General features: G+C 45.0%; 1 protein-coding gene across 14 annotated transcripts in view; it reads right to left on the minus strand.

Moving 5' to 3' along the window:
* APBB2 (amyloid beta precursor protein binding family B member 2) overlaps positions 1–12,322 on the minus strand; it is a 427,787-nt gene that overhangs the window by 74,651 nt on the left and 340,814 nt on the right. For 13 of the 14 annotated variants that reach the window (XM_010384702.2, XM_010384687.2, XM_010384677.2 and 10 more), the window contains 2 exons: positions 10,066–10,212; positions 7,188–7,315 (listed from right to left, as the gene is read on the minus strand). In XM_010384702.2, the coding sequence (XP_010383004.1) occupies positions 7,188–7,315; positions 10,066–10,212 (275 nt within the window). Of the gene's footprint in view, positions 1–7,187; positions 7,316–10,065; positions 10,213–11,690; positions 11,710–12,322 lie in introns of those variants that run through there. The other variant, XM_030921841.1, reaches the window with a different exon arrangement.

Here is a 12,322-nt window from a genome sequence, read left to right on the forward strand (position 1 = left end):
GAGTACTTGTGGCAGCAGCCTGGCCTATACCCTATTATAATACACAGAAGGCCAAGGCGGGAGGATCACTTGAGCCTAAGGAGTTCAAGGCTGCAGTGAGCTATGATCACATCACTGCACTCTAGCTTGGGTAACAGTACAAGATCTCATTCCTTAAAAAAAAAAAAAAAAAAAAAAAAGGCCAGGTACGGTGGCTCACACCAGTAATCCCAGCATTTTGGGAGGCCGAGGTGGGTGGATCAACTGAGGTCAGGAGCTCGAGACCAGCCTGACCAACACGGTGAAACCCCACCTCCACTAAAAATACAAAAAATAGCCGGGCATGGTGGCATGTGCCTGTTATCCCAGCTACTTGGGAAGCTGAGGAAGGAGAATCACTTGAACCTGGGAGGTTGAGGTTGCAGTGAGCCAAGATCATGCTACTGCACTCCAGCCTGGGCAACAAGAGTGAAACTCCATCTGAAAAAAAAGAAAAACTTACTCAAGCTTAGCTCTAAGGAACAGTAGCAAGGCTGAGCAGTGCTTTCAGGTACCCCCAAATGCTGCTAGTAGAAGACACAGTTAGGAAAGGAAATAGAGACTGCCAAAAAAATGGGCCTTTTCCGCAACGACTTTCTATATACAGCAGCTACAAAGATCGCCTCATTCCATTCTGAGTATGTTATTACTCAAATGTTCTTTCTGTGAAGAGTTGGGCTGTGCTGAGTTCCCATACCTGGGTCCCCCATTCTTTTTCTTAATGCTTTGAAAATGTGGAAACTATTCTCAGCTCATGGACCCACAAAAACGGTCCTCAGGTACATGGTGTGTCCACCTTTGCTTTCCATTCACTCATGTGGTCTTATCTCCTCAATGAAGAAGCCAGACTGTAAGGACAGGGACCATGTCATGGCCTTCTGTGTCCTGCTGCTGACTAGCATAGTATTTAGGACATAGACCCAGCCTCTCCTCCCCTGCCAACCCTGGGACATTTAGACCATTCACCATCTTTTGTCAAGATTAATAGAGTAGCTTCCCATTTGGGCTGGCAAAAATACCTGGGGTGTGTTTTTCGCTTTGCCACCAACTACATGGGTCATCTAAGGTAAACACGCTCTTCTGTGTTCAGTTTCCTAACCTCTAAAATAAAGAGACTGAAAGACACTGATACTAAAGCACCTTTAAATCTAAAAACCTATGAGTCAAAGTTTTGCATATTCTAAATAATTAATTCCAATATTCCTCAGGATCCCTGAACTCCTCCCCAAAATTCAGCAGTGTTTTCAAAATAAGTCAAAACAAAGCAGCAGAACAGCACTGGCATGAAAACGAGAACATAAAGTACGTGTGACAAAAGCCTTTTTAAAAACAACCTAGCCAGGCACAGGGGCTCACACCTGCTACCCCAGCACTTTGGGAGGCTGAAATGGGAGGACTGCTTGAAGCCAGGAGTTCAAGACCAGCCTGGGCAACAAAGTGAGACCCTGTATCCACAAAAATAAAAAAAACACCTGTAGTCCCAGCTACTCAGGATGCTGAGGCAGGAGGATCGCTTGAGCCCAGGAATTTGGAGGCTGTAGTGAGCGATGATCACGCCACTGCACTCCAGCCTGGGCAACAGAGCAAGATCCTGTCTCTAAAAATAAAAAGAAATAAAACATCTTGAGCCGGGGTCTTGGTGGATAAAAACAGCTGGGAATATCTTAGAAGAGAATATGAGAAAAAATTCGGTACAGTGGGGACTATATTCTTTAGACAAAAGTTTCTGAGATCATAATCAGATAAAACAATCAAGTCAAAGACAACCTTATTTGAAAATTTATGAATAATCTATGACACAAATATTTTATTAAAAGCTGTTCATCAAAACCAGAAAACAGAGGTATCAAACACCTTCTAGGAAGAGAAGTTTGGCTACACAATCTGTAAGTATAAGCAACATCACAGGGTAAACACTGAGTAAGAAAGAACTGTTTAAAAAGCACTTGCACACATCGTGACTGTTGATGGTTGTGTGAGAAAATATTTTAAATGGTCCATTTTCAAGGCATGATAAATCTAAGTCCTGGCAGCCTGCTTGCAAATGTAACCACACCACATGGCTCAGACACCTAGAAAGTCACAATAAGCTAACAGAATGTAGAGGAGGGGTCAGCCCATTAAAGGGAAGAAAGTTTTGTTATTGGGAAATGAAAATTAAGCGGGGAAGGGAATGGGGTATAACCTTACAAGGCGGATAATGAAACTCAGGCAACATCCAGGAAGATCGTAGCCCCATAGTACTTGGCCAGTGAGGAACTGGGGGAGGGACTGGCATGCTAGGAGATAAATTACCTGTTGTGACTGTCCTAGGTATGCCTGCCCACCAGATACCCAATCTTGCAAGACTGTTATTAAAAAGTCTCACTGTCACTGTTCTTCGTGCCTCTAAGTCCATTCTTTGGGTTTGGATGGGTGAGTGTGTTTCTCATAGTTGCTATTCATTATGAAGAAATTTTATCTTCATTAGAGCAGGCCCAATGGGGTCTCCACTTATAATATTCATTAAAAGTAATTCCTATTCTTCTTAATAATCAAAAAGAGCACTTTAATGTTGCCACGAATTTAAATGAATGAATTTGCTAACGAGAACAGTATTTCCTGAAGTGTGTTCCATGTGATTGTGTTTCCACCAAGGAAAAGGTTCCAGTCAAGCCTGGGAAATGCTTTCTTGCAGAGTCCTAGTGATCTCAGTGTAGGAAAACCTCTGAGAGGGCCCAGTGTACTTAGTTTAACTCAGTTTCCCAAGTGACTATAGAATCTTTTTTTTTTTCTCAAGGGAAAATCATGAACATCTTACCTGATTAATCCTCATGGTACACTGATACGGAGGTCTCTTGGAAACATGCCATTTATGGGATCTGAAACCCTCTGACAATAATCATTTTCACTTCTTGTGGGAAACAGCTGGATTAGCAGACTCCAGGGCTTATTGGCGAAGTACACAAGGATCTCTGTGCCCCTACCCAGAAGATAAGCCTGTGCCAACCACAAGGCAAGAGGGGAGTCCCTGTTCCAAGTTCCCTGTGTTCAGAAATTATGTTTGGGTTGGGCGCAGTGGCCCACACCTGTAATCCCGGCACTTTGGGAGGCCGAGGCATGTAGATCACCTGAAGTCAGGAGTCCAAGACCAGCCTGGCCAACATGGTGAAACCCTGTCTCTACTAAAAATCCAAAAAATTTGCCAGGAGTGGTGCCAGGCACCTGTAGTCCCAGCTACTTGGGAGACTGAGGCAGGAGAATCGCTTGAACCCGGGAGGCAAAGGTTGCAGTGAACTGAGATTGCACCATTGCACTCCAGCCTGGGGAACAAGAATGAAACTCTGTCTCAAAAAGGAAAAAAAAAAAAAAAAAGAAATTATGTTTGCTTGGTTTCGGTACTTCTGCAAAAAAAAAAGGAGGAAGGTGCTTGCCGGGGTCTGAGTGAATAAGAAGAACGCTGAGGCTGGAAGCTAGCATAGGTCCCTGAAACTGGGTGGGGACATCCCTCCCAACTCACCTTTGGGACAGTAGCCTGGCAGGCCCACAGAGACAAGATGAAAGGAAGCATTCGGTCAATGGCCTCAGTCGCCAAGGGCAGAAATGCCACCTCTAAGGCCCAGCGCACATGCCTGCATACGTCCTCCTTTGCATAGCGGGCAGGAGGAAAGCAGGCAAACCTGGGTGTCTCCTGGGGCTGAACTGGATTGGAAAGACAAAGCTCATGAAACCCCTTTCCCCAGCCTCCGTCTCTAGAGGCCATGACATTTACCTCACTGATCAAAGGGAACAAAAGTCAACTACAGCCAAGAAAGAGGAGGCAGGCCTCACTCTACCAGGCAATAAAGCAAATGGGCCCCAAGAAACACCATAATAAAGATAGACATGGCTCTCAAGAAGACAAAGACTTCAGCCTAGTCATGCGACAACCAAAACCCCACAGAAGACCGGTATCTGATGTGACTCAACTTCTTGTGCTGTTCATAATAAAAGGTCTCTCCAACTCAACCCTGGGGCTCAGTGGGGGTATCATAGCCGATCACCTCCTCATGCAAAGTAAACTCATTCCCGAGGGAATTTCTTCCAAGCAAATCAAAACCACTTGAAAGCCGTAAAAAAATGTTACATCCAAAATACTTTGATAATTTCTGAAATTACGTGGCTCGGGGAAGTACTCTAGATTTGCAGAAATATTTTGTGCCCTTCATATCTGGCATACTACATACTTCTCTCATTCATTTTAACCACATCAAGAAATTCCTGAAGAGATTCTACTTTCTCAGCAAGGAAAGTCACAAAAGAGAATGCAAAATGGGCTCGTTTTTCGCGAGCAAAATGAAACACTTTTATGTTTTATTCATGCAAAGTGAAAACTCCTTTCCTTTGCAACATTACAAATTGAATTTGCTCTTGTAAATTGGCGTTAAAGAAAAAAAAAAAAGGAATCAAAAGCAAAGGAAAGTAAAAAAAGCAGGAGTACAAAGGCCCCTTCTTCTGGGGAATGGAAACTCAGGGGACCAATGGGGAGAAATCGAACCTTTCACCACCAAACACACTTTTAATATTTACTGTTTCCATGCCGATCCGGCTGAAGGCACCCACAACCCCACGATCTTGCTGAGGTCCTGCTAGCTATGTGGCACCGTCCCACGATCTTGCTGAGGTCCTGCTAGCTACGTGGAATCCTCCCACGATCTCGCTGAGGTCCTGCTAGCTACGTGGAACCCTCCCACGATCTCACTGAGGTCCTGCTAGCTATGTGGAACCCTCCCATGATCTCGCTGAGGTCCTGCTAGCTATGTGGAACCCTCCAATGATCTCGCTGAGGTCCTGCTAGCTATGTGGAACCGTCCCATGATCTCGCTGAGGTCCTGCTAGCTACGTGGAACCGTCCCATGATCTTGCTGAGGTCCTGCTGGCTACGTGGAACCATCCCATGATCTCGCTGAGGTCCTGTTAGCTATGTAGAACTATCCCATGTTCTCGCTGAGGTCCTGCTAGCTACGTGGAACCGTCCCACGATCTTGCTGAGGTCCTGCTAGCTATGTGGAACCCTGAGTGTATTTCTAAATTACACTCATCTGCTAACAGAGTGAGAATAAGAACATGAGTAATACAGCCCACGTTTCAAAGCCATAACCAAGGCAATGTAACCTAATTCACACTGATTTCATCAGGGAGTGGGAGTGGGAAGGTCTTCCTGCTTTGTGGGACAACTGAACTCATTAGGGTCTGGAACAGCCTCTCATCCTCCAGATCACATGATCAAGTGTACTTCAAGTCTCCCTGAGGTCTGACTCTTCTCCAACCTCCACTGTCTTTAAAAGGAAGCCATGTCATTAGCTGCATCTGCTAGCATGTGTTTAAAAATCAAGGGCTAACATTCATTAAGCATCTGTCATGTCCCCATCACTGAACTGATTACTGTATACACACACAGGCACATATATGTATGTATTGTGGTCCTTATTATGATCCTCACTTCACAGATCAGAGAACTGAGGTTCAGAAAACTTGAACAATTTTGTCAACTGGAGTTTGAATCATTTGTTTCCTACCAGACATGTAGCATTTGGCCTCACTTTAAAGAGTAAGGGTGAGCTGAAAACCTCATCAATACAAACCACTGACAATCTGACCTTAAGAAAACCCAAGCTCATCCACTTGTACACATATGTAATGTAACGAGCTCCACACCTTGGTTCCTGCCTTAAAAACAAACATGGAGGACAGGAACCAGGAAAAGCTCAAGCATCTTATACCCAGGGCCTTCCACCAAAGCTAAATGTTTTTAATGATGACCAAACATCACCAGAGAGCTTCCTTGTAAAATTAATCCATGCATCTCTCCAGGGCTACAGCTCTGGCAAGCAAGGGAATGACAGGTGTGTGCACATAATCCATCCACCCATTCCCCCAAAGCACCTGGCCCAGCTGTCATCATTCACTACTCCGTTACAAAAGCTCAAAGATGCAACTGTGCTCCCAGGAAGGCTTATCCAATCGGCAGTGAGAAGAAAGACACTTTAGCTCTCTCTTTTGCAGACCATTTCTCACGTCTAGTTCCAGCATAAATGCTTATTCTTTAACTGATGAATACTTGGCCATCATCCTTCCTTTCTGGTTTAGGACTTGGAACTGAATCAAACATACTAATGCCCAGCGTTGGTTGACAAAGGCTGTCATAAGCCAAGGTAGACCACAACCCCATTAGAGAGACCAAATGACTCAATAAAAAAGCAGAATGTTCAGAAATGGAACCATCAGCTCAGGAGAGCCGCTCTCTGTTGTCTGGGATTTTTATCCTCTTTTGCAATGCTCTTGCCCATTTTCAACAAAGCAGTAACAAGCTATCATCGTACAGCTCATCCCTAAATGCTAGGACATGCTCTAATACCTTGGGAATTGCCAAAGATTGACTATAATTTAAGAATTAACTGCATTTAATGTAGACCAATTACTTAACAATGGTCTCTGAGTATAAAGTCTGCATAACTGCTACTTTATTAGTTAAAATATGCACTTGAAAATCAGAACTCCTTGTTTCCAATCATCCTGGAGAACAGAAAATTCGTAACACATCTAAGACGCAATTCTTATAAATAACGTATTTTCAGTAGGATTTCAGAAAAATATATATCAAATGGAATTTTGATATGACCAGACCTTTCCAGTGTCAAAAAAGTTTCGGCAATCCCAAACTCTGGAAATTCCTGATATCATGATTTAATGACCTGAGGCTTGTGATGAAAGGCTGTACAACGTCCCCCTTCAAGTAAGCCCTTGATGAAGAAAACAGCAGCAGGAGGGCCTCTGAAATGGCTGACACTCAACTGAATGAAATGGAATTAATTTTAAAAAGACTGCAGAGAGGAGGGGAAAAAGGGGTTGAGATGGCCTGGGTTGGAAACTTGGTTGAATGAGGAGGGTCAGGAGGAGAAACATGCAGAACTGGAAGGCAGGATCAGGGTCAGAACTGACAAAAGATTTGAGACAATGAAGCTAGGAAGGGAAGCAGTTTGGAGGCTTTAAGAGGCAGGGAACTAGAGACACACTTTCATTTTGTACATTTCTATACGGAGGCTACACGAGTTTTGTATTCGGTGAAATGCTGCGAGACCATGCTTTGGTGTTCAGCTAGAACAGGAACACGGGTGAGGTGACCCGGACTGCCCCACCCGGGGACTCACCGGCCATTGTCGCGGCCCACGCCCCACACGCGGATGCTGACGATGGGCTGCGAGTGCAGCACGCTGCGGTCCATGGGGTCCACCAGGCTGAGCATGTCGTTCTCCAGGATCAGGTACATGTCTTTCCCCTGGGACACAATGAGAAAACACGCTGTCTTCCTCATGCAGGCTGGAAAGCCTAATTGCGTGTGGCATCCAGGAACACTGTGTCAGCCACCAAAAGAAGTCACCCTGTGGTCTGTAATTTGTCTGCCCAAGAAATGTCCTTTCTGGACAAGAATATTGATATCTTTCCGATTCCTCTCATACACCCAATTTCTCTCTCCCTGAGTCCTCTGAAATGTGCTCCCATCCTGCTTTCCAGGCTGCTCTTAAATTTAATTATTTACACTTCTGAATCTTTATGACAAAAGGCTAATGGTGGGTTCCCTGGATAATTTAGTCTTTCACTAATTCTGTGCCCATTAAATTCTTAGAACCTCTATCTCCCCATTCTTCTGGCCAGCTCCTATCAAGCATCCCCTCGACAGCCTTTCCAGACCCACAACGATACCTGCTTCTTCTCGGCTTTTACACCACTTCCTAGCTGTGTGGTCTGCCTGACAGACAGCAGGCACAGCTTCATGACATTTCTCAGCACTAACAATGGCTAACATTTAAATGACTACATTAGGCCACGTGCTTAAGGTGCACTGGCTCATGATCTCTCTAAATTGCGCTCTAAGGGCTTGGATTGTTACTATCACCAGTTGGCAGTTGGGGAAACTGACACTGAAAGGTTAAGTAACTTGCTCAAGGTCTGACACAGAACCTGTGGGTGCTGCTGGGATCCCAGCATGGGGGAACACCCAGGTCTCTCAACTCCTGCACTGTCCTTCGGAGACACCACTCTGGTGTCCCATCTCCCCACCTGTGTTGGTTTTCTGTGGGCAGAAGCACTAGACTACTGATTCCCCCTGCAATCTCCCAGGCATAATTTTAGGACATCATTAAATATCTGTTGCACAACTGAAACACTCTCTCTCCTCAAGGCCATCTAGATGCTGTGGCACTGATGATGGAAGATCTGGCTCGGCAGAACAGTGAGGCTTCTTGGTAGGTCTTCAAATCTCAAAGTGAAACAGATAAACTGCTTTCTGGTATAGTTTTTGGGAATGATGTTTTAGTTTCCCACCAAACATTCTCAGAGTGAAATAGAGCTCTGATGCTCAGGGAGGCAGAGATAGGTATCTCAGTGCCTCTGTCAGCCAGTGTTGAAGCTGTGGCCTGTGTCTACAGCTGAGATCCAGCCTGGTCTCAAATCTTCCCCCAAGAGCAGCTAAGCCATTTACAGATGAAAGCACTGGCAGAAAACACAACTCGTGTTGACTGTTGTGGTGAACACGATTCACAGAGCCTGGAGCATGCTGCCTTAGACCTACGGCTCTTCTAAAGGTCAGTCATTCACATGTTAGTATAAATCACAACCACCTTCCTTCTAAATCCTGGCCAAGAAGGAACAGCATTTTTGACTGAAGGAGAGTGAAAACAGGTGGAGAATTTGGTGGTAAACATAGGCCTGGGTTTTGTTCTTTATTTTTTTTTGAGATGGAGTCTCGCTTTGTCACCCAGGCTGGAGTGCAATGGCATGATCTTGGCTCACTGCAACCTCCGCCTCCCAGGTTCAGGTGATTCTCCTACCTCAGCCTCTCGAGTAGCTGGGACTACAGATGCATGCCACCATATGCGGCTAATTTTTGTATTTGTAGTAGAGACGGGGTTTCAGCATGTTGGACAGGCTGGTCTTGAACTCCTGACCTCAGGTCATCCATCTGCCGCAGCCTCCCAAAGTGCTGGGATTACAGGCCTGAGCCACCGTGCCCAGCCATGCTTGGGTATTTGGATGGGAGATAATGTAGTGAGAAAGGACAGTAAAGTCAAACAACAGAAGAGTCTAAATGGCTTTTCCTGGATGGAAGAAAATTCTTCCAGTTCTCCCTTATGCTTGGAATGTAAAAGTCAGCTTGGCAATGCAGTGATTCAGCTCCACTTTAAGGCAGACAAACTCCACCATGGAAAGGTTTGGAAACCTACCTCCCATTGGGACGTGCTGCTAGGAGAAAATGTGAGTGGAGTTCCAATCAGCTCAACCAAAAAGCAAACTTTTCTACCACTGCTGTGTTCACTAGAAGCAGAGAGAACAGCATCTATTCATGTAGCAAACACTATTCCAAGATGCTCCCAAAATGCTTTTTCTACAGGTCATGGGCACACCAGGAATACAGCTTTTCCAGTTTGGTGTGAGTTTTATACACATTTGGTATCTGTACTTACTTCTTTCCTTTCTGAAATTATCTTAACTAACATTTCAAAATGTAATCACTCTGTTAAAAGGGAGAAATATATAAATATCAATTCCACAATTCACGTATAATGTTGATTCTTCAGAATGTAAGTCAGGAAGAATGTTATAAAAGGATAAGCTGTCAACTTTTAGAGTAGAAGCATCAATATTTTTGTGTGTATGTGTGGAAGTCACCTTCCCCTTTGAGAATATGGGTCCTTCTTCCAGTCTGCAAAACTGCTCTTACAGACTGGCACATCCCATTTTGCAGGCATGTTTAGGGGAGTTCTGGGTCCCTAATGCTCACTCATAAATCTGTGTCACTTAGCTACTGAGAAATGCTCTCTCTCCAGGCCCCAGTCGTCACTGGGATCTGGCAGTGCTAAGGGATCAGTCACGCGGGGGCACCATACCTACACTTCCTGCATTAATGGGAAAAGACACGTGAAAAACACCTCGGAGCCCCTGAGTACCACGTGTCACCGAGCTGTGGGGCGTCCTGAAACACAGGCGAATGTAAACAGCCTGCTGTACATCATTCTACGTGCCACTTACCTCTCCCCAAATTCCGACCGTGTCTCGGATGTCATTTTTGCAGTAGGAAAGTTGCCTGATGCAGTTGTTGACCGCAACACTACTTTTACCGGGGGCGAGGTCTTCTTCTGCCATCTCTACCCATCCCAGAGAACGCACAGCAAAACACTGGAAGATAGAGTAAGAGGACAGGAAGTCACTCCATGGTTTGGCCAATCGTATCAGTTTACACTACTCCCCTCCCACAACTACAAGGTACTACACTTAACGCACTTTTATTTGCTTCATTATGTTCAATCATCTAATTGAGTTAACAAATCCTCTATTGCTAGAAATTAAATGGTAACTACTTTTTGCTATTTAAAAAAATGTAGTGACAAATATCTTTTTGCCTGATGTGTGCATGTGTTCAGATTTCTTCCTTAGAACAGATTACTAGAAGCAGGCCAGGTGCGGTGGCTCACGCCTGTAATCCCAGCACTCTGGGAGGCTGAGGTGGGTGGATCACTTGAGGTCAGGGGTCTGAGACCAACCTGGCCAACATGGTGAAACCCCGTCTCTATTAAAAATACAAAAAACAGCCAGTCTTGGTGGCGGGTGCCTGTAACTCCAGTTACTCAGAAGGCTGAGCCAGGAGAATCGCTTGAACCCAGGATGCGGAGGTTGTAGTGAGCCAAGTTGGCACCATTGCACTCCAGCCTGGGAGACAGGGCGAGACTTCACCTCAAAAAAAAAAAAAAAAAAAAAGAATACATTACCAGAAATATAAGTATAGGGCTTATATTACAAAAATTTGGATATAAAAATTTCTAAGCTCCTGATACCTCTTATAAGGCAGTTTTTTAAATAGTGAGAAATGCAACCCCATGAAATCTGTTATTTGGTAAGCACCTAGAAACGGTGGAGACAGAATGAATTAAATACATGTTAGGCACTTGTTTCTAATAACAGAGAAGGAAGATGTTTTCTCTAATACCCAGAAAGGCAGCAAAACGAGGAAAAAAAGTATCCACTCATGATAACAAATAAGTGTGTCAGGTCCTACAGCATGACGAGGGAATCTTTAAATGCCGCAGTGCTTGCAGAATTGACAGATTCGTGCTTTTAAAACCATTTATTCTTGTATCACTTAGAGATACTTTGAGATCATACTACCTCTCTTTTTTTAAAGTTATGTAATTCAATTTTTCCCTTTAATTAAGAAAGTACTATATGCTGCATATTATAACAAGTAAAAAATCCAAAGACGTATGAAGAAAAAACTTCACAGCCCATGTGAGGGTGACTTGGCTACAGCATTTGCCTTGCCGGTGGATCACCAGGGTTGCTGCGTGCCTGAGCTGGGTCCCTCAACCCTCTCTGCATCCCTGATCCCATGCAAGCTGTCCAGCAGTTGCAGAGGCCACCTTCCCCGAAAGGCAGACATGGAGCCACCCTTCCTTGGGAGCCAACAGACTGGCTCTCGAAGAACAGCTTTTAAAGTTTCCAAATGCGAGCTTCATAACCAAATGAAGAAATGCAGCAAAGTGTCTTAAAGTGATCACATTCGGTCTAGTGCCACCTTCCCTCTTCCAGTCACTGTGCGCAGACCAGGAACCCCCTTCCTGAGTAGCTGATCACACTTTGTCAGGGGAAAAAAAACTCACCAAAATATCAACGACAAAACAGCCCATTTAAGCAAACACTGCGCTGATCCTCAGGTCCTAGAGAGAGGAGAAGGCTATGTGACCACCTCAGTGGCCACTCTGCTGATGGTGCACAAGGTGCCTTTCACAAAGAAACCAAAAAAAGAAGGCAGTCCCCGTGACAACCACAGAAGCTACTCAGGAGTCTGAGTCTTGGGGAAAGGTTCTGCACATGTACGCACTGCAGGGAACCAGCCTGATGGTGAAGAGGAGGTCCCGGGTGCCAGAAGTGGCTGTGGCCAATTCAGGGCTGGCCAGGTCTTGCCTGGCCTGCCTGCCCCTCCGCAGCTCTGCTCCCTCAGTCTCAGACCAAAGTGTGTTTCTCCAGGTGGATGTGTTGGATATTCCACAGAAAAACCCCACCAAATGTGCTGCTTTATGAAAATGCATGATTTTGCCAGTCTGACTTAAGTGCCCAGGCCCTGCTGTTTCTCCAGAAAGTGTTGTGCAGCCCATTAACCTCTCTCCCATGTCGGTTCCCAACCCAGGCCCTAATCAGTAACATCACAGTGTCCCAGCTGACTCCCCTGGCCTGCCATTCCAACCTTGTCTCCTACCACCTCTATTCAAATGTCAAAAGTATTAACTCAGTC

The sequence above is a fragment of the Rhinopithecus roxellana genome, chromosome 2 (genome assembly GCF_007565055.1).
Source record: "Rhinopithecus roxellana isolate Shanxi Qingling chromosome 2, ASM756505v1, whole genome shotgun sequence".
NCBI classification, from domain to species: Eukaryota; Metazoa; Chordata; class Mammalia; order Primates; family Cercopithecidae; genus Rhinopithecus; species Rhinopithecus roxellana.